The sequence below is a fragment of the Erpetoichthys calabaricus genome, chromosome 2 (genome assembly GCF_900747795.2).
Source record: "Erpetoichthys calabaricus chromosome 2, fErpCal1.3, whole genome shotgun sequence".
In the NCBI taxonomy this organism is placed as follows: Eukaryota; Metazoa; Chordata; class Cladistia; order Polypteriformes; family Polypteridae; genus Erpetoichthys; species Erpetoichthys calabaricus.
This window is the reverse complement of record NC_041395.2, coordinates 132,996,648-133,023,000: the sequence shown is the minus strand read 5'-3', so window position 1 is coordinate 133,023,000 and position 26,353 is coordinate 132,996,648. Positions and strand designations below refer to the sequence as shown.

Below are 26,353 nucleotides of genomic sequence, written 5' to 3'. Positions count from 1 at the left end.
GTATGTACTGTTTCAGACTTTTTCTTGTATGGAAAGCTAATTTAATCTTTTACAATTTGATAAAATATTGTGTATTCTGTTAAGCTAATGGCTGAAAAGGGCAATTGAGTAGATATGAAGTTATGTACTGTAATGGGTTAAAGGACTGACATTTTAAAAAGCTTATATCCATTGGCAGAAAATGATTACTTGCATGTTAAATATTTCTGGAAGTGTGTTCAAGAACCTTTAAAATTCCAAAGATACATAAAATATGACGTCTTTGATATAAGGATGCCTTCTTTTGCATTTGTTTAATTAAAGCAATGCTATAGACAATAATGTTATTATTCAGAATTATCCATATATTAAAAGTACTGTACATAGAAAAATTAACATTAAAAATACTATTATATTACTAGTGTGTCCAGCAGGGACCATTAGCTACTCAGATGGACCACATTTGGAAAGGCCATTCTGCTTCCATTGCCGCCTCAAAGCCATAACAGCAATACAAGAACCACAACAAAAAACAGAAATCAATCTTAGAAGAAATAATAATTTGATACTTGACTTGAATCTTTCAGCATACAAATCCACATTCAAGCTGTGATTGGGAGACCCACAATAAAAGTTGACAGAGATTAACACAGTAGTAATATGAGGTACTCGCTGGGTCGAAGATGTTGTCTTCTCTCGATTCTGTCAGAGTATGCAGAAGTTTGGAGTGTGCTGGACATTGAGAGCTGCAATTCCAAAGTCCAAGGTTGAGCAAGTCAACAGCTGTGATGTTCCAGTGTGTCCGGGATCCAGCAGTTGTGGTGTTTCACATGGCAGGTTCTAATAACACTTTTTGTAACTTTCAGGTAATATCGTTTCGGTACAATAAACCAATCAGTGTCTAACTAGGAGCTTCTCTTTTACTTTTCTTGAAATTTTTGCAAAACAAAGAACTGTCTCAATTTTTCTTTTGACAAAGTCAAAAATATGCTTTATCACAGATTTAAATAGCAATCAATTTAACATATTGATAATAATAATAATAATAATATGTTGTAATAATAATAATAATAATAATAATAATAATGAAATATTTTGTTAGCAATCTATTTATATACTGTACAGTGAAATGTTATTAAATTCACAGACCACAGTGATGCACTAAATATAATTGAGTTCACTGCTGCCTACAACCAGTACAAGTATCTTAAAGAGAATTTTTATAAGTTTAACTTCTAACTTAATGTTGTTTATTAAAGTGATTTTGATGCTGCTTTACCCATTAAATGTTTCTTTGTATTTTTTTCTGGTTTAAATAAAATAACAAAGCACTTAGGGATAAAAATGCAAAAAACCAAACCAAAACTAGAAGCTAAAATTGCAAATATCTCTACTGCCACTGTATATTTCCCAGGAGAGCTAATGTAAGCCGGTATAAAAGTGATCCACACGGCACAAAATATCAGGATGCTGAATGTGATGAATTTTGCTTCATTGAAATTGTCTGGCAGTTTTCGAGCCAGAAACGCAAGAACAAAGCATAATGCAGCAAGCAGGCCTATGTACCCTAGAACTGTGTAAAATGCAGTTTTTGATCCAAGGTCACATTCTAATATGATGATTTCTGAGTAGTGCTTGAAGTTTTTGTTGGGAAATGGAGGAGATATCAATATCCAAAACAGACATATTACTACCTGAATGAGCGTCAGAGTGCAAACACTCAATCGTTGCTGCGTCGCTCCAAACCACTTCATGACATTACTACCTGGCAGTGTGGCTCTAAACGCCATTAAAACCACAATAGTTTTTCCAAGAACACATGATATGCACAAAACAAATGTGATGCCAAATGCTGTATGGCGCAGCATACAAGACCAGTCAGTGGGCTGACCAATGAAAGTAAGAGAACATAGGAAGCAAAGTGTTAATGAAAAGAGGAGAAGGAAACTTAATTCTGAGTTATTTGCTTTAACAATAGGTGTGTCTCTTCTAAAGTAAAAGACAAATGCTATAGCAATTGTAACAGAAGCTCCCAGCAACGCTAATGCAACAAGCAATATCCCCATGTTTTCTTCAAATGACAAGAATTCAATATCCTTTAAAATACACAGGACTTTTTGTTTATTGGTCTTGTACTCCAATGGGCACTTCAAACAATCAGAAGAATCTGAAACAAAAAGGTGAATACTGAATTTATGTTCATTTTAAAAAAATGCAGAGGATTTAAAGACATTTTTAAGTTTAATGAATATAATCAGTTTGAAGTAGACAAAAAGGAAAAAATGAAGAAGAGAACAAATGGATGATCATACCCTTTTCTAAGTCATTTCATTCTGCGAAGAAGATTTAAAATTATACCTGCAAACTTTTCAACATTGTGTAAATGGCTCGGAATCAATGTTTATAAAGAAAAGGACATTTTTGTGTGTTGCAAATAGCAAATGTACAAGCCAATAGATGAAGGGGCAATGGTCACTCTTTGTTTGAGTGTGGGATAATTAGAAAAATTATGTATTTACTTGGTTTCAAACTTAACCAGTTCTGAGGACATTGGTCTCTAATCAACATATTAACAGATAATAAGCAACAGTACTATTGTTTAACCAAAGAAAATGTATATACACTATTGTTAAGCAAAGGAAATTGGTATGTACCATTGTTTTGCCAATCGACATGTTGATCTAAGCAGAGATTGAAGCATTTATATACCTCTGGGTAAATCAGAATTAAATCAAGTATGGTCAGAGATTCCTAACTGCTGCCTGCTTCTTGTATGCTTTTGGCACCTTACCGTTGCAGGTACCCTTTATTGCAACAATGGATTGCACCTGACCCAGGCTACCCTAGGCATAGGGCCAGTTATGTTTTTCTCATTAAATTTATTAATTTAATAAAATTTGAGTTAAATTCTTGTATATAACCAAACCTACCAGAATCCAAGCTCAAACCTTGAATGATGTATGGTACTAAGCTTAATTATTCACATAGAATCTTGAGCCTTAATTTATTTATGTAAGTTATTTATACTTAAAAGTAATGAAAACATGTGCTCAATCAACCTTAAATTATGACAATTTACAGAATTGTAAATAACTTTTATTTAAAAACATAATTTTTTCTTAAAGTTGAAATGTTCTATAAATGTTGTACTAGAGTCAATTCTCTAGCTTAGTATGCGAGTATAATAGCTACAATATATATTGGTGCTGGTTGTTCTGCAATTTATTTATTTTAGCTTACCTGTTGTATTGCTAATTTCCCCTTCAGCACATGGTATGCAGTCAAAGCAACAAGCAGGCTGGCCTTTACGAACTGCTTTTCGAGTGCCGGGTTGACAGCTTTCACTGCACACTGACTTGGGCACCTTAAATACAATGGATAATGTTGTTGGAAATCTGCTCAGCATGTTTATATTTTTATTAGGGAAGAAAAAAGCAGAAAGAATTATTTAAGCAGATTACTTGATGGTGCAAAACTGAGAATTCATAGCTTATTGATCAACACATTTTTTATGTTTATATAGCCAGCTGTTATGAGGTACAATGAGGAATACTCCATACTTTTATGAAAACTGTTATTTACAGTTTAACACCATCTTCTAAGTCTGAAATCTACAATATAATGTTGCTAGGTTTGTTATTATTGATGTAATTTAAATGATATTCCAAAAGTTTTTCACCTGTTTTGATTCCCCAGCCCAAACAATGCAGTCATAATCAAATACAAACTGTTGTTGATCAGGCAAAAATGCATAATGTGCACCAACTGTTACAAATTCTATCATGCCTTCTTTATTTAACTGCCAGTTTACTAAGTCATATGTTTTGCCTTTTAATGTAGGATCACCATTTTCATCAAAGTTAAAGTTGTCTCCTTCATGTGTTGTGAAAGTCACATTTTTCAGATAAGATAGCACCTATAAGAAAAGAGACAATTCTTAATTTTAGTTCACTTTGAATAAGTACGTTAAATATATACAGTAGCTTTTAATGGAGAGTCTATTATTGGCAAACTAATAAGTATGTGAGTTTAAGTATGTGCAAGAATATGCCCTGCAATGGACTGGAGCTCTGTCCTGCCTTATGAAATACACAATTCAAAGATACAAATGGCTGTTTACCTGCTTTGGTTCAATCATCATATTCTTAGAACATGCTTTGTTAGCAAGTGTTGCTTCTAAATGTTGGCATCCCAGTAGGTTATGCAGTGCATATGCTACAGCATAAGTGGCTGTATAAACATTACCACAAAAACCATTATTAGACAAATCTGTGTAGGGGTTATTTATGTCTTTTAAATCCTCAGATCCAGTGCATTTGGGAAGTCTGAATACATTATCTTGATTAGAAAGGGAGCAGTTAAAGAAATATTCCCAGAATTCATTCATGCCAGTGTTCCCAAGAATATCTGATGGACGAACATTTACTAAAAAATCTTTCCAACCAGGTATAAATGTGTCTCTAATTGATGTACCAATAGCTCCATTTAAAAGTTTGTAGTGCTCATTAAATAATGGATTTCTGTTTGATATCCATGACTCTGTACCGATCCACTGATATCCTGTGACATTATATTTGAGAAGTTCAATAAGAAGATATTCTAAATCACTGAAAGTAATGAAAGTCACAATCACCTTTGAGGTGGATCTCTTTATGGTATCTACAACTTTAAGAAATTTCTCTTTTGGATAAGTTCTGTAAATAGCCTCTGAATACTCAATGCAAATTCCCTCTTGCTGGGCCATCTGTAAAAATGCGGCCATGCCGTAGTTACCATAATCTGTATCACTTCTCAGAGCACCAACCCACGTCCAACCAAAATGTTTTACAAGCCACACCAGAGCTTTGCTTTGAAAGTAATCACTTGGTATGGTCCTGAAGAAAGTGGGATAGAGATTTTTATTGCTGAGGCAGACACAGCTGGCCCCATGACTGATCTGCACAAAAAGATAAATAAAAGAAACAAACAATGGAAACAAATTTTCTTTAGCAACCTACTAGTGGTTATCATGGTTTAAATGTCAATTTGCACCATAACTATACTACTGTATGAGCTCATTACATTTTTCTTTACAAAATACATACTAATTATTTTCAAATATAATTGGCACTTTCACAGTATAAGGATTACTGGGTTAATTTTATAAGCAATTTTAAAAACAGGAATTGAATATTGTGTTCATTTTTTGCCTTATTGATTCATTTATTAAACTAGGTATTTCAGAGGAAGCTAACATCTAATATTTTAATGATTTTATCATACAGAAATTGGATTGATTTCATGTTATTAACATTTAAACAGTCATTTAAACATTCTCACCACAGGCACATTAAAAGGACCAAGAGCTGTTGTGAATCCTATAACTGGGCTTGAATTTGGCTGTCCAATAATAGCAAGAACACTAGAAAGCTTAGCACAAGGCTTGTTTTCTCTCAGTTCTTCTTCCAAACCACTCACTAAAGCCATTGCCATTTTAAGAGCCACTCGAACTTCTCTGCAGGAATCATAAATCCTATAGCCCAGGCTGATCCCTGGCAGTATGTCTGTTCTGTTGTTAATTTTCTCAACTGCAAAAATTAAGGTTTGTGCACACTGAAGTTCACTGTAGTTCAAACTGAAAAACAAGTTAATATTATTATGGTATTGACGGAAAATTGTGTTTTTACATAGCACACAATGAAATTTGAAATCAATTAAAATATGAATACATTACATAAACAGTAACATACTGCAGTTGTTGACACATAATATTAGTCACGAAATTATACAATATAAATTTTAATTGAACTTCTTTAGCTGGAAGTAGTGCTGAAATGTTATCAAGCATTTATTGTTTTGCCGTTGAACTCAAAATGAAATATGTCATAGTTTAGCTGCAAGTTTAATCATTCATTGAAACCCCTTCTATTTTAATATGTTGTCCTTACACCTCCTAATTATACTTTATATGATAAGAACAGTTTGTTTTGTCAAAAGAAAGCTGAAATGTTGAATGACATTTATTTCAACTAATGGTCAGAATACACCAGGTAACTTACATTTTGCATTTTGAGTCTTCTGGTACTTCGGTGAATGAAAGTTTGACATCTATAGGACTATCATGCAAAGAAAATATTCCTCCAATTATTATATCTCCATCTTTTGAAAAGGCAGGTAGCTCTGTTTTTTTCCACTTCTTACAGAAAGGCTCTTGTGCCTTTGATGAAACCGCAATTAGGACTACAAATGCTAGTAACATTTTGACATGAGCTTTGATTGCTAATGATTCTCTTTATATACAGAGTTTGTTTTGCAAGGCAGATTTTTTTTTGTGCTTATTAAAACATTGTGAAATTAAAATGAGATTTCACTGAGGTATTAATTCCCAAGGTAAATCAAGCCTATGGAAAAAGTGACTTTGGCATATTAGATGTTTATACCATAGAAATTAAGAAGGTGCTATTTAAAATACTTTTTTATTTAAAAATGTGTTAACAGTTATTTTCAAGAGAGATTATGAATTAGATCATTCACATGATAATAAGGTTAATAGTAGAAAATGGAATGTTGCTATTTTCACACACTGACTTTAAATTGAATTGAAATTTGTAAATACTAAAAAAATATCAAGCACTGTCTGATAATGGAATAACTAAAAAATAAAACCTAAACGGCTGTAGCTTACCTAACACCATCGTAAAGGCTGTACAAATGTGTGTCATTGTGCATCATGTATAATAGTTTCTTTAATTCTTTTATTTCTTGAAATATTGAAATTAAAATAATGGACATAAACTGCTCATTGATTTTTATTCTAGAAATACTGTGGAGTAAAGGATGAAATTGTTCAGAAACATGACTCATCACAATAACTTATTGACCACATCAGTGGCTTATTGCCTGACATGAAATCATCTTCAAATCCTCTGCTACTGAGACTTCTTCCTTGCAATGTATCAACCTAGCAGACAGCTGACATTTTCCAATGAAAATCATATCATTATTCCAAATATTCAGTATGCAGGTCTCTACTTGTGTTTGCTTTGTAGCTTTAATCATCTCTCAAGCCTTTCCTTTCCCTTGGGTTCAAATCATACCTGAAAACAGAGCTTTTCCACTTTGGATTTTAGATGATCAATATTTAAATTGTTTTTATTTTATTCTCTGGCTTTCTCATGGTCACTCTAATAGAGACTTCAGATTAAAACAATAGATGGTTGATTCCTTTATACCCACTGTCACAACAAAGGTTTAGTTTTCTTCTTTCTCTCTTTCTTGGTTCCATTGTGAAGGGTACACCTGGAAAGGGTTTGAGAGCTACACCATAGTTTAACTATTCTGCACTTCCACTTCCAGCCATGAATACCACTACCAATCAGAAGATTCCTAATGGCATAAATATATATGTAAATTATTTTCAAGTTTACAAATTGGGCTAAATTAATGTTATTAATACCTAAATAGACAATTAATCATTCTCATCGCAGGCATGTTAAATGGATCAAAAGTTGTTGCAAATCCTATAACTGGGCTGAAATTTGGCTGTCCAATAATACCAAGAACACTAGAAGGCTTTGCACATGGCTTGTTGCCTCTTAGTTATTCTTTCAAACTACTCACTAAAGCCATTGGCATTTTAAGAGCCAACCAAATTTCTCTGCAGGAATTATAAACCTCATACACTAGGCTGGCCCTCCTGGCAGTAGGTCTGTGTCAACCTCTTCTGGCCTTTCCACTACATAAATGGCATATGACCATTAAGAAACATTTTTATTGACCAGTACAGGAGCCAGACACCACAGGGTTAACTTAACTTGGGATGTTTTGCCAGATTATTTTATCTGAAGTATTACAACACATAGTATATCTGGCATTAAGAGCAAGTGGAGCAGTGCACCTATATCTCAGCAGATGGCAGTGTTACGCCAAAATTAAGTAAACAGTTAAATGATCTCAATAATTTAATACTGTACATTGTTAGAACATTTATGGCAAGCTCAACTTAGTCATTGTATTCAATTTCATTTCAATTCCTGCAATTTATGATCTACAAAAACATTTATTTTTGGTGAACATAAAATGTTTTCTGTGCCTATTTCTGGGTTGCTTGGAAAGGCCCAAGGACTTTGTAGTATTCTTGGCATACCTCTACTTGTGTGTGCACATATGCAGCCTGAACATTTCAGTTCAGTTTTGGGGCTTGAAGGCTACAGCTCTTTTAAATAACTTACTGTTTTCTTTTTTTTGTGATGAAATTTAAAGGGGGCATGAATGACTTACTTACTGTATCTACAGTCCTCTGCCGGTTGAACAAACTTGAGTATTCATTTGAATTTCTGCGTTCAGTGTTGAGTGTTTGTTGTTGAGATATTTTTCAATGCTCTCCTTTGCAGATTGTACTGTATGTCAATATTTTAATACTGTATAACTTAATTTTGTGTAATTTTTCATGGCATTATTCAGGTGAAATTTTATCATCAGTGACGCAGGACACCTAATACATTGTGAAACGCAGTGTCTCTTAAATCACTTCATCAAAAAAGGTTTACTAGAGGCCATCTCCTTCCTAAGCCTCTGCCACCAATCCGATCTCCCATGGCTCCTTCCATGCAGCTTCAGTGATATTTTTTCTGCTGTGTCACCCATGTGCACACTCACAACACTGACTCTGCATCACACCACTTAACTGGGGTCAGAGACAGCACCATCTGCACTCATTGTCCACACCTCAGAGTTGATATAACCCAAGATCCTTCCCGATACCGTTGGCACCCTATTCTCAGGGCAGGTGAGTTAAGCAGATTAACTCTGTCTGTTTTTCTCTCACTCACACATGCACACACTCTTTTCTCTAACCTTGTAGATGGAATAAATTACTGCAAATTACTACCTAGCTGAAACTTCAGTATGCAGCATTTCACTGAAAAAGGATACAAATGAGAGTAGCAAATCTCTTTCACAGTAGGCCTAAAGGTATTATAAAAGTAGTATAAGAACATGCCTTTTAGAAGTTTTATTTGGAAATACTTTTTAATCAATAATGAGAACAATTTTACTGGGTAACAGCATTCATTGCTTTTGACAACAATTTTTATTATGTTCTTTTTTTTACAAAGTTAACCTACAGTGCAGGAACTACAGGTTTACAAACACAGAAAATAATCAAAAACGGAATCTGAGCATTTTTTGTAGAGTTACACCTCTAGTCCTGTAAAAGTTTCAATAACTGGACTAAGCCTAATATGTGCTGTAGATTTTCTGAAAACTGGACTTGTTGTTTTAAGATTATTACTCTAAATTCATTTTTAATATCGAGCTTTGACCATTATTTTGTCTTGAATAAGGCAACCACAAAAAAAAAACTTACCTCACACAGGTAGAATGTACCAAAGGCAGGGGGATAATTTCTCACAGAAGCTTTGGCTGCAGTGGCTGATTTCATTTCAAATGGCACTGTATGATTTTCTTGGTTTCTTAAGTGTTATTCCTGCAAAGGTAAAACTGGGAAGCTTTTTAGGGCTGACTCGCCTGTTTGTTCTCAAGGTATTCCTTTTACGTTATGGCTTTCAATTTCGTTCAAGCTTCTGTGCTTTATGTATTTCTCTTTGTTCAAGTGAGAGTGATTCATTGGTGGTTAGGGCTGGTGATTTTTGTTCTTTTTTATTTATGTATGTTTAATTGTATATAGCTTTTTTAAATATCAGGAGCTCTGCAACACTTTTTGGAGTATGGATTGTTGAGAATAAGGGGAGGAAATGGTATGTAACAGTCAGGGACTGGGGCTAATGCTATGCCCCATTTACCTCAGACGTCAGATATCGTAGCTGGGAATAATGTCACACCCAAGTTGACCACGTTCCAGTAAAACATTCGGAAAAGCAATATGGATGCCTCCAGGGAAAACTTTGTGGTGCCTTTTTCTTGAAATAAATATCAGTTCATAACAATGGGATAACACTGAGAAAACATGTCCACAAATAGAAGTTGAACAGTACTGTGTGAATGACTGATTTAATGAGACACAAATAGAATTGCTAATAAACAGTATAATACTACAGCTTTCACTAAAGTTTGCGGTGTAGTCTGCCATATTTTATTGATGTCATAATATGAAGTCAGACAAGTTTGGAATTGACAGACCAGTCCAGAGTTTCTGAGTCGGAAATCCAACTTGTGGGAACATTCCAGTTGAAAATTCTGACTAGGAACTCAGAAATTCTGACTTCCCTGTTCAAACAGAACACGGCAATAGTCAGGTAAAGCCTCATCTAAGTCAATTGCTATTCTAAAATTACTAGCCACTGTGCATCACCTGGCAGAGCCCCCTGGCAGAACTTCGACTATGTCCCGAGGGAGATGGGGGACATTGAGTCCGAATGGGCCATATTCCGTGCCTCTATTGTTGAGGCGGCTGACCGGAGCTGTGGCCGTAAGGTAGTCGGTGCCTGTCGTGGCGGCAATCCCCGAACCCGTTGGTGGACACCAGCGGTGAAGGATGCCGTCAAGCTGAAGAAGGAGTCCTACCGGTCCCTTTTGTCCTGTGGGACTCTGGAGGCAGCTGATAGGTACCGGCAGGCCAACTCAGGACGTTGTGGGTCGGTGGGGGGAGTACTTCGAAGACCTCCTCAATCCCACTAACATGCCTTCCAATGAGGAAGCAGAGCCTGGGGACTCGGAGGTGGGCTCCCCCCATCTCTGGGACGGAGGTCACCGAGGTGGTCAAAAAACTCCTTGGTGGCAGGGCCCCGGGGGGTGGATGAGATACGCCCGGAGTTCCTCAAGGCTCTGGATGTTGTAGGGCTGTCTTGGTTGACACGTCTCTGCAACATCGCATGGACATCAGGGATAGTGCCTCTGGATTGGCAGACTGGGGTGGTGGTCCCCCTCTTTAAGAAGGGGGACCGGAGGGTGTGTTCCAACTACAGAGGGATCACACTCCTCAGCCTCCCTGGAAAAGTCTATTCGGGGGTTCTAGAGAGGAGGGTCCGTCGGATAGTCGAACCTCGGATTCAGGAGGAACAGTGTGGTTTTCGTCCTGGTCGTGGAACAGTGGACCAGCTCTACACCCTTAGCAGGGTCCTGGAGGGTGCATGGGAGTTCGGCCAACCAGTCTACATGTGTTTTGTGGACTTGGAAAAGGCGTTCGACCGTGTCCCTCGGGGAATCCTGTGGGGGGTGCTTCGAGAGTATGGGGTACCGGACCCCCTGATAAGAGCTGTTCGGTCCCTGTACGATCGGTGTCAGAGCTTGGTCCGCATTGCCGGCAGTAAGTCGAACCCGTTTCCAGTGAGAGTTGGACTCCGCCAGGGCTGCCCTTTGTCACCGATTTCTAGGCGCAGCCAGGGTGTTGAGGGGGTCCGGCTTGGTGGACTCAGGATTGGGTCACTGCTTTTTGCAGATGATGTTGTCCTGTTTGCTTCATCAGGCCGTGATCTTCAGCTCTCTCTGGATCGGTTCGCAGCTGAGTTTGAAGCGGCTGGGATGGGAATCAGCACCTCCAAATCCGAGACCATGGTCCTCAGCCGGAAAAGGGTGGAGTGCCCTCTCAGGGTTGGTAGCGAGATCCTGCCTCAAGTGGAGGAGTTCAAGTATCTCGGGGTCTTGTTCACGAGTGAGGGAAGAATGGAGCGTGAGATCGACAGGCGGATCGGTGCGGCGTCCGCAGTGATGCGGGCTCTGCATTGGTCTGTTGTGGTGAAAAAGGAGCTGAGCCATAAGGCAAAGCTCTCAATTTACCAGTCGATCTATGCTCCTACCCTCACCTATGGTCATGAGCTATGGGTAGTGACCGAAAAAACGAGATTGCGAATACAAGCGGCTGAAATGAGCTTTCTCCACAGGGTGTCTGAGCTCTCCCTTAAAGATAGGGTGAGAAGCTCAATCATCCGGGAGAGGCTCAGAGTAGAGCCGCTGCTCCTCCACATCGAGAGGAGTCAGATGAGGTGGCTCGGGCATCTGATTAGGATGCCTCCTGGACGCCTCCCTGGTGAGGTGTTTCAGGCACGTCCAACCGGGAGGAGGCCCCGGGGAAGACCCAGGACACGCTGAAGGGACTATGTCTCTTGGCTGGCCTGGGAACACCTCAGAATTCCCCCAGAAGAGCTAGAAGAAGTGGCCGGGGAGAGAGAAGTCTGGGCATCTCTGCTCAAGCTGCTGCCCCCGCGACCCGACCTCGGATAAGCGGAAGAGGATGGATGGATGGATGTGCATCACCTTTCGTCTTCTTTTGTGCAACATTATTTTACTTTATGTACTGTACTTAGTTAGACTATAGCTATTCTCAGTGAGTACTGAATATTTTTCTTAGGATAATATGATAATATATGCTATGATACATAAAATGTGATATTTATTAAGTTTTGTTTATTATTTTATTTATGATTCTGTCCTGGGTATGATGTTAAACTGCATCCGGCCCTGCAAGCAGTCCTCTAACTTGCAGGGAAATCATGGGGGTTGGTGGCAGGATTAGCACTCCGGCCACTGTAAAAAAAACTTCACAAAGCTCTAGAGACTACAGAGACTACAGAAAGGACTCCTCTTTGCTCTCTGCAGGAGTAGCTGTGCTGCAGCCGCCCATAGGAAGGCTGCTCGCATCATGAAGGGGATGGGGGAAAGCCCTCGGGAACCCCATCCCCGGAAGAGTCGAAACCATTGGAGAGCCAATAGGGTCAGGTCTGTTGGGGATCGGAACTGGTGTGGTGCTGAGGCGTTGCCTACTGCACGGCAGCACTCAGGTCCCAATTTGAGGCGGCCCATACAGGTGGGCGCATGGAATGTCTTGTCTCTCCGGCAAGATGATCATCTTCCTCTGCTATTGGAGGAGCTGCGTAAACGCCGCATTTCAGTGGCGGCACTCTCTGAGATGCGCAGACCAGGGACTGGCCAGACCTCTGTAGGTGGATACACCTTTTATTGGTCTGGTCGGTCTGATGGCTTTTAATACTGTCACTCCTTTCAACGAGCGTATTATGGGACTCAGATTACGGCATTTCCTGGGTGCCTTGTCTGTTGTCTCAGTGTATGCTCCGACCGCAATGAGTGATGTCTCGGCAAGGGATTCTCAGCTTCGCTCGGTGGTTGATGGGTGCCCACGGGGTGACACTCCTCTGGTCATGGGTGACTTCAATGCAGCCACTGGCACTGACAGGGCTGGCTATGAGGACTGCCTCTTTCCCCATGGGTCTGGTGACCGTGATGAAAGTGGCTCCATGTTCCTTGACTTTGCAAAAGGTCAGGGGCTGCGAATCGCTGGATCCTGGTTCCAGCGCCCTGAACTGCATCGTTGGACTTGGTACTCCAATACTGGTGGTGTGGTGAAGGAGATCGATCACATCCTCATGGACAGACGCTGGAGGCTCTTGAAAAACTGCAGGGTCTACAGAAGTACCCAGTTTGTGAATTCTGACCATAGACTTGTTGTTGCTAGTCTTAGGATCCAGCTTAGGTCCAGTAGGTTATCATCTGCTAGGAAAATGAGCCTGGACTTGGCCAGACTCCAAGACCAGGCTGTTTCTAATGAGTTTGCACGCAGTTTGTGTGAGGAACTTTCAGATTTGGGTACGACTGCCAATCCTAATGTGATGTGGGAGACCTTCCATGACAAGACCCTGAAGGTTGCTGAAGGTTGTGTTGGTGTTACCGGTGTTCCCAGAAGGAGATGTTTCATCTTGCAGGGCACCCTGGATAGCTCAATGGCAACTCTGGTCTGAACCAGGAACTGAGAAGGACGGCTGCGAGAACTCTGAGGGCAGATAAAGAGGCGTTTGTTAGAGGAATCTGTGAGCAAGTGACACGCCATCTGTGGTCTAGCAACCCATTGTCCTGCTTACGGGGGGAATCAAAGCATTACGCACATCTGAATCTGTTCCTCGGAGAGTTGCAGTCAGGGCAGCTGATAGAACGGTCCTTACGGATGACACTGCAGTTGTGACCTGCTGGGCTGGCTACTTTGAGCAGTTGTTCAAAGCTGATCCTCCAGCTAGGACGTTGGATATCTCTGGGTCCCACAGTTCTTGAGGCTGATCCTCCAATTAGATGTGAACCACCCAATCTCTCTGAGATTGCACAGGTGGTGAACCAGCTGAGGGGGGAAAGGCAGCAGGGATCTGTGGTATCCGGGGTGAACTTCTCCAGGCTGGTGGTAAGGCTGTCCTCCTAGCATTGCAAGCAATCTTTGCTTCCATTTGGGAGACTGGCATCATCCCAACTGACTGGAAAATGGGACTTGTCGTCCCTATCTGGAAAGGGAAGGGTGATTGCCTGGATTGCAGCAACTACAGGGGGATAACACTGCTCTCAGTGCTGGGTAAGGTTCTGGCTAGGATCGTCCTCAATAGGACCAGCGACCGGAAGAGTCTGGTTTTATGCCTAAGAAGTCTACCATCGACCGCATCCTGGCACTGAGGGTTCTCATAGAGCGCAAATGCGAATATCGGCAGAGTTTCTTTGCAGCCTTTGTCGATTTTCGCAAATTGTTCGACTAAGTTGATTGAGCTGCCCTGTGGGACATCCTCAGGGTTCGCGGGATCCCCTCGAGGTTGCTGGATATCATGGCTGGCCTGTACACTGGTACTGTGAGTGCTGTGCAGAGTGGAGGCGGGACCTATGCATTTTTACCAATTGATTCTGGGGTTCATCAGGGTGTGTTCTTGCTCCTACTCTGTTCAATGCTTGTATGGGTGTATGGGTGTTGGGCAAGGTCATGGGGTCCAGAGGCTGTGGGGCAACTGTTGGTGAAGAAAGATTCACGGATCTTGACTTTGCTGATGATGCTGTGATCTTCGCGGAGTCAATGGAGGCTCTGATCGGAGCACTCAAGAGACTGAGTGAGGAGTCTGAGTGTCTGGGCTTGCGAGTGTCCTGTATAAAAACCAAGATCCAGGCCTTTAATGACCTCTTGGGCATAGCCATCAGCAGTGTGTCTGTTTGCGGAGAGAGTGTTGATCTTGTTGAGAGGTTTACTTACATTGGCAGTGACATTCATGTCTCTGGTGACTCTTCCTGTGAAGTCAGTAGACGAATTGGAAGAGCATGGGGGGTCATGAGGTTGCAGGAAAGGGGTGTGTGGCGCTCCCAATATTTATGCAAAGGGACGAAGGTCCAAGTCTTTAGAGTTCTGGTGCTTCCTGTCTTACTATATGGCTTTGAGACATGGACGCTATCCAGTGACCTGAGACGAAGACTGTACCCCTTTGGTACTGTGTCTCTCCAGAAAATCCTTGGGTACCGTTGGTTTGACTTTGTGTCGAATGAGCGGTTGCTCATGTAGTCCAGAATGAGGCACATTACCTGCATTGTGAGGGAGCATCAATTACGGCACTACGGTCGTGTGCCGCGTTTCCCCCGAGGGTGATCCGGCTCATAAGATCCTCATTGTTGGGGACCCAAGTGGCTGGACCAGGCCAAGGGGCCGCCCACGTGACACCCGGCTGCAGCCAATAGAGGGTCATTTCTGGAGGGTAGGACTGGACCACGTCGCGTGTCTGCCTGGGGGGTTGCCAACCGGGATCCTGAGCTGTTTCAACGTGTAGTGAGTGCAGCAATGCACTGTACCAGTGCATGCTCCCCAACTTGACTTGACTTGACAAAACCTTTAATTTATCATCTATTTCCTATCAAAACAAGAACCACAGAGAATTGCCCATTTTTGCATCCCCTTTTTAATCTGTCCTTCAGTCTGTGGGAGAAGCGATCTGCAACTCTAAACCATTCACCCTCAAATCTGTTTACAATTCATCTTATACTGTAGGAACTGTGTCTCTGTTTGTGCATCTGTTTTCTCATTTTGATGTTAAATGAAAAATAATCCATCTCTCATTCTCATTGTTATCAGTTGAGATGTGACTTCAGTTTTTTTACTAACATACAGTATTTGATCCTTCTCATGCACTTTAGTGCACAAGTAATCAGGTAGTTCTTGGACCTGCAGCTGTATTATTTCAGGTTGGTGTATAAAAAGTGTGACTATTCTGTGGCCTCCTTGGAAACCAAATTTCGGGGAGAACAGGAAGGAGTTGCATCTGGGATTGGAGGATATGTCTGCCTGCAACTTGACTTTGCTCCAATGGCTCAACATAAACTGAACAAAGCAGCTTCATTACACAATGCAGCACAGTCTCCCACTGTGGACTGTTTCAGACTTTTTCTGGTACTGAAAGCCAGTTTAATCTTGTTACAATTTGATAAAATACTGTGCATTCTGTTAAGTTAATTGGTGAAAAGGACATTTTTGAGTACAGATGCAATATGTACTGAAATGGATTAAAGAATTGACACTTCAAAAAGCTTATATCCATCGGTAGGAAAATGATTACTTGCATGTTGAGCACTTCTGGCAGCAAGTTCAAGAAGCATTAACATTACAAATATACATACTAAACTAGAGACACAAACTTAAACAAACCAGCTTCATTAACACAATGCAGCACAGTCTCCCATTACAGACTGTTTCAAACTTTTTCTAGTATGGAAAGCTAATTTAATCTTGTTACAATTTTTTAAAATACTGTGTATTCTGTTAAGCTAACGGGTGAAAAGGACATGTTTGAGTAGATATGAAGTTATGTACTGTAATGGATTAAAGGATTGACATTTCAAAAAGCTTATGTCCATTGGTAGAAACTGATTACTTGCATGTTAAGTATTTCTGGCAGTGTGTTCAAGAACCTTTAAAATATCCAAAGATACATAAAATGTTATAGATGATAATGTTGCTATTTAGAGTTATCCATATATTAAAAGTACTGTATATAGAAAAATTAACATTAACAATAATATTATATTACAAATGTTCCCAATAGGGACCATTTGTTCCTCAGGTGGACCAGAGTTAATGCTTGGAATTGCACTGCAGACAGCAATACTAGAACTACAACAGAAACACAAATCAATCACAGAACAAGTAATAATTTTATACTGACTTGAATTAAAGAATTTTTCAGTATACAAATCCATAGTCAAGCTGTGGAAAATGATTACTTGCATGTTAAGTATTTCTGGCAGTATGTTCAAGAACCTTTAAAATTCCAAAGATACATAAAATATGACGTCTTTGATATAAGGATGCCTTCCTTTGCATTTGTTTAATTAAACCAATCCTATAGAGAATAATGTTGTTATTCAGATGTATCCATATATTAAAAGTACTGTACATAGAAAAATTAACATTAAAAATAATATATTACCAGTGTGTCCAGCAGGGACCATTGGCTACTCAGATGGACCACATTTGGAAGGGCCATTCTGCTTCCATTTCTGCCTCAAAGCCATAACAGCAATACAAGAACCACAACAAAAAAGAGAAATCAATCTTAGAAGAAATAATAATTTGATACTTGACTTGAATCTTTCAGCACACAAATCCACAGTCAAGCTGTGATTGGGAGACCCACAATAAAAGTTGACAGAGATGAATATGAGGTACTCGCTGGGTCGAAGCTGTTGTCTTCCCTTGATTCTGTCAGAGTATGCAGAAGTTTGAGGTGTACTGGACATTGAGAGCTGCAATTTCAAAGTCCAAAGTTGAGCAAGTCAACAGCTCCTGGTGTTCCAGTGTGGCTGGGATCCTGAAGTTGTGGTGTTCCAAATGCCAGGATGTAATAACACTTTTTGCACTTTTCAGGTAATATTGTTTCAGTACAATAAACCAATCAGTGTCTAACTAGAAGCTTCTCTTTTACTTTTCTTGATTTTTTTTTCCAAAACAAAGAACTGTCTCAATTTCTCTTTTAGCAAGACCATACAATATGCTTTCTCACAGATTTACATAGCAAAAGAATGAGCAAAAGGTAAGCAGTGAATAATAAATTGGAAAAGCAATCAATATAACAGTAATAATAATAATAAGATATTTAATTGCAAGTTTTTTATATACTGAACTGTGAAATGTTATTAAATACACAGAATACAGTGATGCACTAAATGTTATTGATGTTCACTGCTGCCTACAACCAGTACAATTACCTTAAAGAGAATTTTTATAAGTTTAACTTCTAACTTAATGTTGTTTATTAAAGTGATTTTGATGCTGCTTTACCCATTAAATGTTTCTTTGTATTTTTTTCTGGTTTAAATAAAATAACAAAGCACTTAGGGATAAAAATGCAAAAAACCAAACCAAAACTAGAAGCTAAAATTGCAAATATCTCTACTGCCACTGTATATTTCCCAGGAGAGCTAATGTAAGCCGGTATAAAAGTGATCCACACAGCACAGAATATCAGGATGCTGAATGTGATGAATTTTGCTTCATTGAAATTGTCTGGCAGTTTTCGAGCCAGAAATGCAAGAACAAAGCATAATGCAGCAAGCAGGCCTATGTACCCTAGAACTGTATAAAATGCAGTTTTAGATCCAAGGTCACATTCTAATATGATTATTTCTGAGTAGTGCTCGAAATTTTTGTTGGGAAATGGAGGAGATATCAATATCCAAAGCAGACATATTACTACCTGAATAAGCGTCAGAATGCAAACACTTAATCGCTGTTGCGTTCCTCCAAACCACTTCATGACGTTATTACCTGGTAGTGTGGCCCTAAAGGCCATTAATACCACAATAGTTTTTCCAAGAACACATGATATGCACAAAACAAATGTGATGCCAAATGCTGTGTGGCGCAGCATACAAGACCAGTCAGTGGGCTGACCAATGAAAGTAAGAGAACACAGGAAGCAAAGCATTAATGAAAATAGGAGAAGGAAACTTAATTCTGAGTTATTTGCTTTAACAATAGGTGTGTCTCTCCTAAGGTAAAAGACAAATGCTATAGCAATTGTAAGAAAAGCTCCCAGCAACGCTAAAGTAACAAGCAATATCCCCATATTTTCTTCAAATGACAAGAATTCAATATCCTTTAAAATACATAGGATTTTTTGTTTATTTGCCATGTACTCCAATGGGCATTTCAAACAATCAGTAGAATCTAAAACAAAAAGGTGAATACTGAATTTAGTGTCCATTTTAAATAAATGCAAAGAATTTAAAGAATACTTTTAAGTTTAATGAATTTAATTGGTTTGAAGTAGAGAAAAAGGAAAAAATGAAGAAGATAACAAGTGGCAGATCATATCCATTTCTGAGTCATTTCACTATGCGAAAAAGACAACATTATACCTGCAAACATTTCAACATTGTGTAATGGTCTTGGAATGAGTCTTTAAAAAGAAAAGGAAAAAAAAACATGCAAACAGAAAGCATAAAAGACAACAGATGGAGGGGCAATGGGAACTCTTTGTTTGAGACTGAGATGATGAGTGAAGATGCAAATTTCCACAATAATGCTGTTACCGGTCATTGGTGGTAGCTTTCTATAGGATATAGATATTTGCCAGTCTCGGAAAGGAGTTAGCTGATTTGAAGATCAAACTGCTTTAATCAGTATCTCATTGACATGTAGCACTGTGATAACTGCTTCCTTTAAAAAATATATGTATTTACTTCATTTGCAAAATAACATGTTCTGGGGACATTGGTCTCTAATCAACAGACAGTGGTACCTGTACCTTTTCATATTAAGCAACAGTCCTATTATTTAACACCATAATCCCTGAAGCCTACCAAAGAGGTCGTAATGCTGGGGCCACTTAAATTCTTTCACACCTCTTCATCAGTGTCTTTGTTTTGCAAATGTGTCAATCAGCAGTGGCAGCAGGCAGCCTGCTATCCCATCCCCCACCGACACAGTTGAAGTGAGACGCAAAATTCTCTGAGCTCAAGTCTGTTTATATGGGTGTGAAGTGCCTTGAGTTGTATAGGGTAAATAATATAACGTTATTTGGAATACATACATTTCATGTGTGTTCCATTTTTACAATAATCTGGATAAATGTAGGATGACAGGAAATGCAAAGCAAGAAATGTTGAACACATAACTAAAACAGGAACTTTTTTCATGTTATAGTAATAATTGATAAAATGTTGACATGAAATGTATAATGTACGAAGACTGAAGTTCAAATATCAAATACTTTCACAAAAGGTATAACAAAACAAGTGCGCTTTTATTCAAGAATATAATCAAAGATAAAGAAATGATTCGATTTACATGTTGATGTCAATATGTGAAAACCAAAGTCCATTTATCAACTGGGAGGGTTAGAAGTAAAAACAGCTGGAGGTTCGATCACAGGTTTCCCCCACATTTTCCGTTTAGAGTAGTGAGCTGTTATTATTATTACTATTCCATCCATCCATCCATCCATTTTCCAACCCGATGAATCCGAACACAGGGTCACAGGGGTCTGCTGGAGCCAATCCCAGCCAACACAGGGCACAAGGCAGGAACCAATCCTGGGCAGGGTGCCAACCCACCGCAGGACACACACAAACACACCCACACACCAAGCACACACTAGGGCCAATTTAGAATCGCCAATCCACCTAACCTGCATGTCTTTGGACTGTGGGAGGAAACCAGAGCGCCCGGAGGAAACCCACGCAGACACGGGGAGAACATGCAAACTCCACGCAGGGAGGACCCAGGAAGCGAACCCGGGTCTCCTAACTGCGAGGCAGCAGCGCTACCACTGCGCCACTGTGCCGCCCTTATTATTACTATTATATAATAAAAACATACATTTGATTTGAGTCTGTAACACACATTGTAAATTTTGGCTACTTGTAAAAGTTACTTTTTTTATTCAGTTTTATTCTGTCAGTCACGTTCACATGGTAACTTGTTTCTCCCTCTCTGAGTTGATGGCGTTTATCTCCACTCTTTTCACAAGAGCTGCAATGACCACAGTTGGTGCTGTGGTTGATGCCTGGTCAGAACTATTTGTTGTACTGGCAATCAAAGATACAGTGACCGCTATCAGACTGTCATGCAGCATTTGACAACAAAGACACCCATGCAGAACGTGAGAAAAACAACAGATTTGCATGTGCATGTGCAATGCTACTCCTAATTTAGGAAAGGATCCCATGGGAAAAAGACTTTCCGAGACTGTGGTGATAAAGCTGTTTCTGGACAAAGGCATTTGCGCTTTGACAACAAAGACACCCATGCAGAACGTGAGAAAAACAACAAATTTGCATGTGCATGTGCAATGCTACTCCTAATTTAGGAAAGGATCCCATGTGAAAAAGACTTTCCGAGACTGTGGTAATAAAGCTGTTTCTGGACAAAGGCAGAACCGTAACAACAGACAACTTCTTCATGTCGCATTCGCTGGCTAATAAACAGCTACACTGCAACACAACTCTGCTTGGCACCATAAAGTGGGACGGGAACTTCCACCTGCAACTAAAGTCACTTTAGTACATGTGGAATTTTCCATGCTATTGTTTAGATCTGGCAGTGTCATGCTGATGGTGTATGCGCTCAAAAAGAAGTAGTCTTTCTGCATTCTCAGTACCATGCTCCATAACGCAGAGATTTTGCAATACTGAAACAAAAACAATGTTCAAATCATAAATCATGTTCAAATGACATAAGTGTTTTCAAATAATTCCATTTTCATTCATGGATGTGTGTGTGCATGCATGAGAAAGGTAGAGACAGATTTGATATCACTCAAATGGTTACTGGAATATAAAATAAACACGTTCACAAAGGTATGACGAAACAAGTGTGCTTTTATTCAAGAATAAAACTGAATAAAAACAAAATTCAAGTACCAACAACAGTACCAGTACAAGATATCAAGAAGACATGATTCATCAGTGTTTGTGTGTCTGCTATATCCCTTCAGCGATATCTTTTACAAATAGTAAAACTTTACACCAACTGTTACAGACTCAAAGAAAATGTATATTTTTATTATATAATTTTAGTAATAATAACAGCAGCTCACTAGTCATAGTGGTAAATGCAGAGAAGACCCAGGTTCAAACCCACAACCTCTTGATTTAGAAGCAGCCATTCTTACCTCAACACCAGCCATGCAATTGATATTCAGGTTTTAGTTTTTACATATTGACAGCAACATGTAAATTGAATAAATTCTTTTTCTTCAATTATATTCTTGAATAAAGGCGCATTTTTTTGTTATACCTATTGTAAAAATGTTTATTTGATATTTGGACTTCAGTCTTCACACATTATACACTTCATGTCAGAATTTTATCATAATTACAGTATAACATGAAAAAAAATTCTGCTTTAGTTATGTGTTCAACATTTCTTGCCTTGCCTTTCCTGTCGTCCTACATTTATCCAGATCATTGTAGACACAGAACACGCATGAAATGTATGTATTCCAAATAACGATATACAATTCAAGGCACCTCACACCAGGATAAACAGACTTGAGCTGGGAGAATTTCAGTTGTGTCGGTGGTGGATGGAACAGCAGGCTGCTTACTGCTTGTGCTGATTGATACATTTGCAAAACAAAGACACTGATGAAGGGGTGCAAAGGAATTTAAGGTGTGACTTTAAGGTTACAACTTTTTTCATTGTCTTCAGGAATTCTAGTATTAATCAAAAAAATGTGTATACACTAATATTAAGCAAAGACATTGGTATGTACCATTATTTCACTAATTGACATGCTGATCTAGGTACAGATGGAAGCAGTTATATACCTCTGGGCAAATCAAAATTAAATCAAATGTGGTCATAGATTCATAATTTCTGCCTGCTTCTTGTATGCTTTTGGCACCTTGCTGTTGCAGCTACTCTCTACAGCAACAATGGTTTGTACCTGATCCAGCCTGCCCTATGCCTGAAGCGGGTAACTCTTAAATTTAATAATTTAATAAAATTTACATTTAAAAATTTGAATTAAATCCTTGTATTTAACCAAACCCACTTATCTGATTATATAGTCACATTCCAAGCTCAAACCTGGAACGAACACTGAATAGCATGCCTGTCCATAAAAAGCCATCCGCACATGTAACAGTCAGAGTCAACAATCAGTTTAACACACATGCCTTTGAGCTTAGTATGAGAGAATAAGTATGTAAGAATAAGCAATATGTTGTATAAGTATATATTGGGTTTGTTGTTTTGCAATTAATTAATTAATTAATTAGTTAGTTTGTTTGTTTGTTTATTTAAACTCACCTGTTGTGTTGCTAATTTCTCCTTCTGCACATGATATGCAGTCAAAGCAACAAGCAGGCTGGCCTTTACGAACTGCTTTTCGAGTGCCTGGTTGACAGCTTTCACTGCACACTGACTTGGGGACCTTAAATACAATGGATAATGTTGTTGGAAATCTGTTCAGCATGTTTATATTTTTTTTATTATTGAAGAAAAAAAAGCAGAAAGAATTATTTAGCAGATCACTTGATGATGCAAATCTGAGAATATACTTCTATTGATCAACACATTTTTTTTCTATTTATATAGCCAGCTGTTATGAGGTACAATGAAGAATACTCTGTACTTTTAACAAAACTGTTATTTACAGTTTAACTTTAGTTAACACCATCTTCTAAGTCTGAAATCTACAACATAAAGTTGATAGATTTGTTATTATTGGTGTAATTTAAATGATATTCCAAAAGTTTTTCACCTGTTTTGATTCCCCAGCCCAAACAATGCGGTCATAATCAAGTACAGACTGCTGTTCATCAGGCAAAAATGCATAATGTGCACCAACTGTGACAAATTCTATCATGCCTTCTTTATTTAACTGCCAGTTTACTAAGTCATATGTTTTGCCTTTTAATATAGGATCACCATTTTCATCAAAGTTAAAGTTGTCGCCTTCATGTGTTGTGAAAGTCACATTTTTCAGATAAGATAACACCTATAAGAAAAGAGACAATTCTTAATTTTAGTTCACTTTGAAGAAGTACGTTAAATATATACAATAGCTTTTAATGGAGAGTCTATTATTGGCCACTAATGAATATGTGAGTTTAAGTATGTGCAAGAATATGCCTTGCAATGGACTGGAGCTCTGTCCTGCCTTATGAAATACACAATTCAAAGATACAAATGGCTGTTTACCTGCTTTGGTTCAATCATCATATTCTTAGAACATGCTTTATTAGCAAGTGTTGCTTCTAAATGTTGGCATCCCAGTAGGTTATGCAGTGCATATGCTACAGCATAAGTGGCTGTATAGACATTACCACAAAAGCCATTATTAGACAAATCTGTGTAGGGGTTATTTATGTCTTTTAAATCCTCAGATCCTGTGCATTTGGGAAGTCTGAATACATTATCTTGATTAGAAAGGGAGCAGTTAAAGAAAAATTCCCAGAATTCATTCATGCCAGTGTTCCCAGGAATATCTGATGGACGAACATTTACTAAAAAATCTTTCCAACCAGGTATAAATGAGTTTTTAAGTGATGTACCAATTGCTCCATTCAAAAGTTTGTAGTGCTCATTATATAATGGATTTCTGTTTGATATCCATGACTCTGTACCAATCCACTGATATCCCGTAACATTATATCTGAGAAGTTCAATAAGAAGATATTCCAAATCACTGAAAGTAATGAAAGTCACAATCACCTTTGAGGTGGATCTCTTTATGGTATCTACAACTTTAAGAAATTTCTCTTTTGGATAAGTTCTGTAAACAGCCTCTGAATACTCAATGCAAATTCCCTCTTGCTGGGCCATCTGTAGAAATGCAGCCATGCCGTAGTTACCATAATCTGTATCACTTCTCAGAGCACCAACCCATGTCCAACCACAATGTTTTACAAGCTGCATCAGAGCTTTGCTTTGATAGTAATCACTTGGTATGGTCCTGAAGAAAGTGGGATAGTGATTTTTATTGCTGAGGCAGACACAGCTGGCACCATGACTGATCTGCACAAAAAGATAAATAAAAGAAACAAACAATGGAAATTATTTTTCTTCAGCAAATGAAGTACACCTTCTAGTGGCTACCATGGCTTAAATGTCAACTTGTACTGTAGCTGTACTACTGGATGTGCTCTTGCTATTCAGAAATATTTGAAATGTGTTTTCAAACATGCTTAGCATCTTCACATTTTTTGCAAAACAAATATACAAAATATTTTAAAATAATAGTGACACTTTCATAGTACAAAGATTACTAGGTTCATTTTATAGGCAAATAATTTAGTTGTGAATATTTTGCATATTTTAGGTTAACTGAGTCATTTATTAAACTGATATAATAATTTACTATTTTAATCTAATCTAATCTAATAATCTAATATTTTAAAAACTTTATTATGTAGAAATTGATTGTTATGTAGAGATTTAATGTTATTAACATTTAAACAGTCATTTTAACATTCTCACCACAGGCATGTTAAATGTTCCAAGAGTTGTTGTGACTCCCATAACTGGGCTTGAATTTTGCTGTCCAATAATAGCAAGAACGCTAGAAGGCTTAGCACAAGGCTTGTTGTCTCTCAGTTCTTCTTCCGAACCACTCACTAAAGCCATTGCCATTTTAAGAGCCACTCGAACTTCTCTGCAGGTATCATAAATTTTATAGCCCAGGCTGATCCCTGGCAGTATGTCTGTTCTGTTGTTAATTTCTCCAACTGCAAAAATAAAGGTTTGTGCACACTGAATTTCATTGTAGTTCAAGCTGAAAAAAAAAGTTAAAAATTAATACTTACACAGATGGAAAATCATAATTTTACACAGAATGTTAAAGTAAATATAAGGTTAATTAAAGTATGAATAGATTAAAAAACACGTTGAAAAGTAGGCACACAAGAAATAACATACCACGGTTGTTGACGCATTATATTAGTCATGAAAATATAAAGTATCAATTCTAATTGAACTTCTGTATCTGGAAGTAATGCTGAAATTTTATCAAGCATTTAGTCTTTTGATGTTCAACTTAACTCAACATGAAATGAGTGATATTTTAGCTGCAAAATTAATTGTTCATTCTAACTTCTTCTAGTTGAATATTTCTTTACACATCTTACTTAGACTTCATATGAAAAAAACAGCCTGTTTTGTCAACGGAAAGCTAAAATATTTAATGATATTTATTTCAACTAATGGTAAGAATACACCAGGTAACTTACATTTTGCATTTTGAGTCTTCTGGTACTTCAGTGAATGAAAGATTGACATCTATAGGGCTATCATGTAAAGAAAATATTCCTCCAATTATTATATCTCCATCTTTTGAAAAGACAGGTATCTCCGTTTTTTTCCACCTCTTACAGAAAGGCTCTTGTGCCTTTGATGAAACCACAAGTAGGACAACAAATGCTAGTAACATTTTTTCATGAACTTTCATTTCCCATGATTGTTTTTATATACAGAGTTTGTTTTGCATGGCAGATTTTATTTATTTATTATTTCTTGCATTTATTAAACCATTGTAAAATTAAAATAGGATTTCACTGAGGTATTAATTCCCAAAGTAAATCAAGCCTATGGAGATGTTAACTTTAGTACATAAATGTTTGTGCCACAGAAATGAAGCAGGTGCTATTTTATTTACTTTTTTTATTTAAAAATGTGTTAACAGCAATTGGG

The 26,353-nt window shown here is 38.3% G+C and overlaps 2 protein-coding genes across 2 annotated transcripts; both read right to left on the bottom strand.

Annotated features, from left to right (window-relative positions):
- Nucleotides 1–1,165: 1,165 nt before the first annotated feature.
- LOC114669583 (extracellular calcium-sensing receptor-like) lies at nt 1,166–6,217 on the bottom strand. The gene is made up of 6 exons (XM_051922441.1): nt 6,018–6,217; nt 5,299–5,593; nt 4,100–4,915; nt 3,659–3,895; nt 3,220–3,343; nt 1,166–2,146 (listed from the first exon to the last, which is right to left on the bottom strand). Exons 1-6 carry the CDS (start codon nt 6,215–6,217, stop codon nt 1,233–1,235), a joined length of 2,586 nt encoding a protein of 861 aa, XP_051778401.1. The 3' UTR covers nt 1,166–1,232.
- An 11,290-nt stretch (nt 6,218–17,507) lies between these two features.
- LOC127526632 (extracellular calcium-sensing receptor-like) lies at nt 17,508–26,093 on the bottom strand. The gene is made up of 6 exons (XM_051922550.1): nt 25,894–26,093; nt 25,145–25,439; nt 23,867–24,682; nt 23,427–23,663; nt 22,973–23,096; nt 17,508–18,883 (listed from the first exon to the last, which is right to left on the bottom strand). Exons 1-6 carry the CDS (start codon nt 26,091–26,093, stop codon nt 17,970–17,972), a joined length of 2,586 nt encoding a protein of 861 aa, XP_051778510.1. The 3' UTR covers nt 17,508–17,969.
- Between the last annotated feature and the right edge of the window lie 260 nt (nt 26,094–26,353).

Bases quoted from the DNA above. Each gene is read 5' to 3' on its own strand.
- LOC114669583 (XM_051922441.1), bottom strand. From the start codon at position 6,217: ATGTTACTAGCATTTGTAGTCCTAATTGCGGTTTCATCAAAGGCACAA. The intron at 3,344-3,658 runs GTGAAAAACTTT...ATTGTATTTAAG, and splicing joins GGGCTGGGGAATCAAAACAG to GTGCCCAAGTCAGTGTGCAG. The intron at 2,147-3,219 runs GTAAGCTAAAAT...TTTTTGTTTCAG, and splicing joins GGAAATTAGCAATACAACAG to ATTCTTCTGATTGTTTGAAG.
- LOC127526632 (XM_051922550.1), bottom strand. From the start codon at position 26,093: ATGTTACTAGCATTTGTTGTCCTACTTGTGGTTTCATCAAAGGCACAA. The intron at 25,440-25,893 runs GTAAGTTACCTG...TTTTTTTTTCAG, and splicing joins GAAGACTCAAAATGCAAAAT to CTTGAACTACAATGAAATTC. The intron at 23,097-23,426 runs GTGAAAAACTTT...ATTGTATTTAAG, and splicing joins GGGCTGGGGAATCAAAACAG to GTCCCCAAGTCAGTGTGCAG.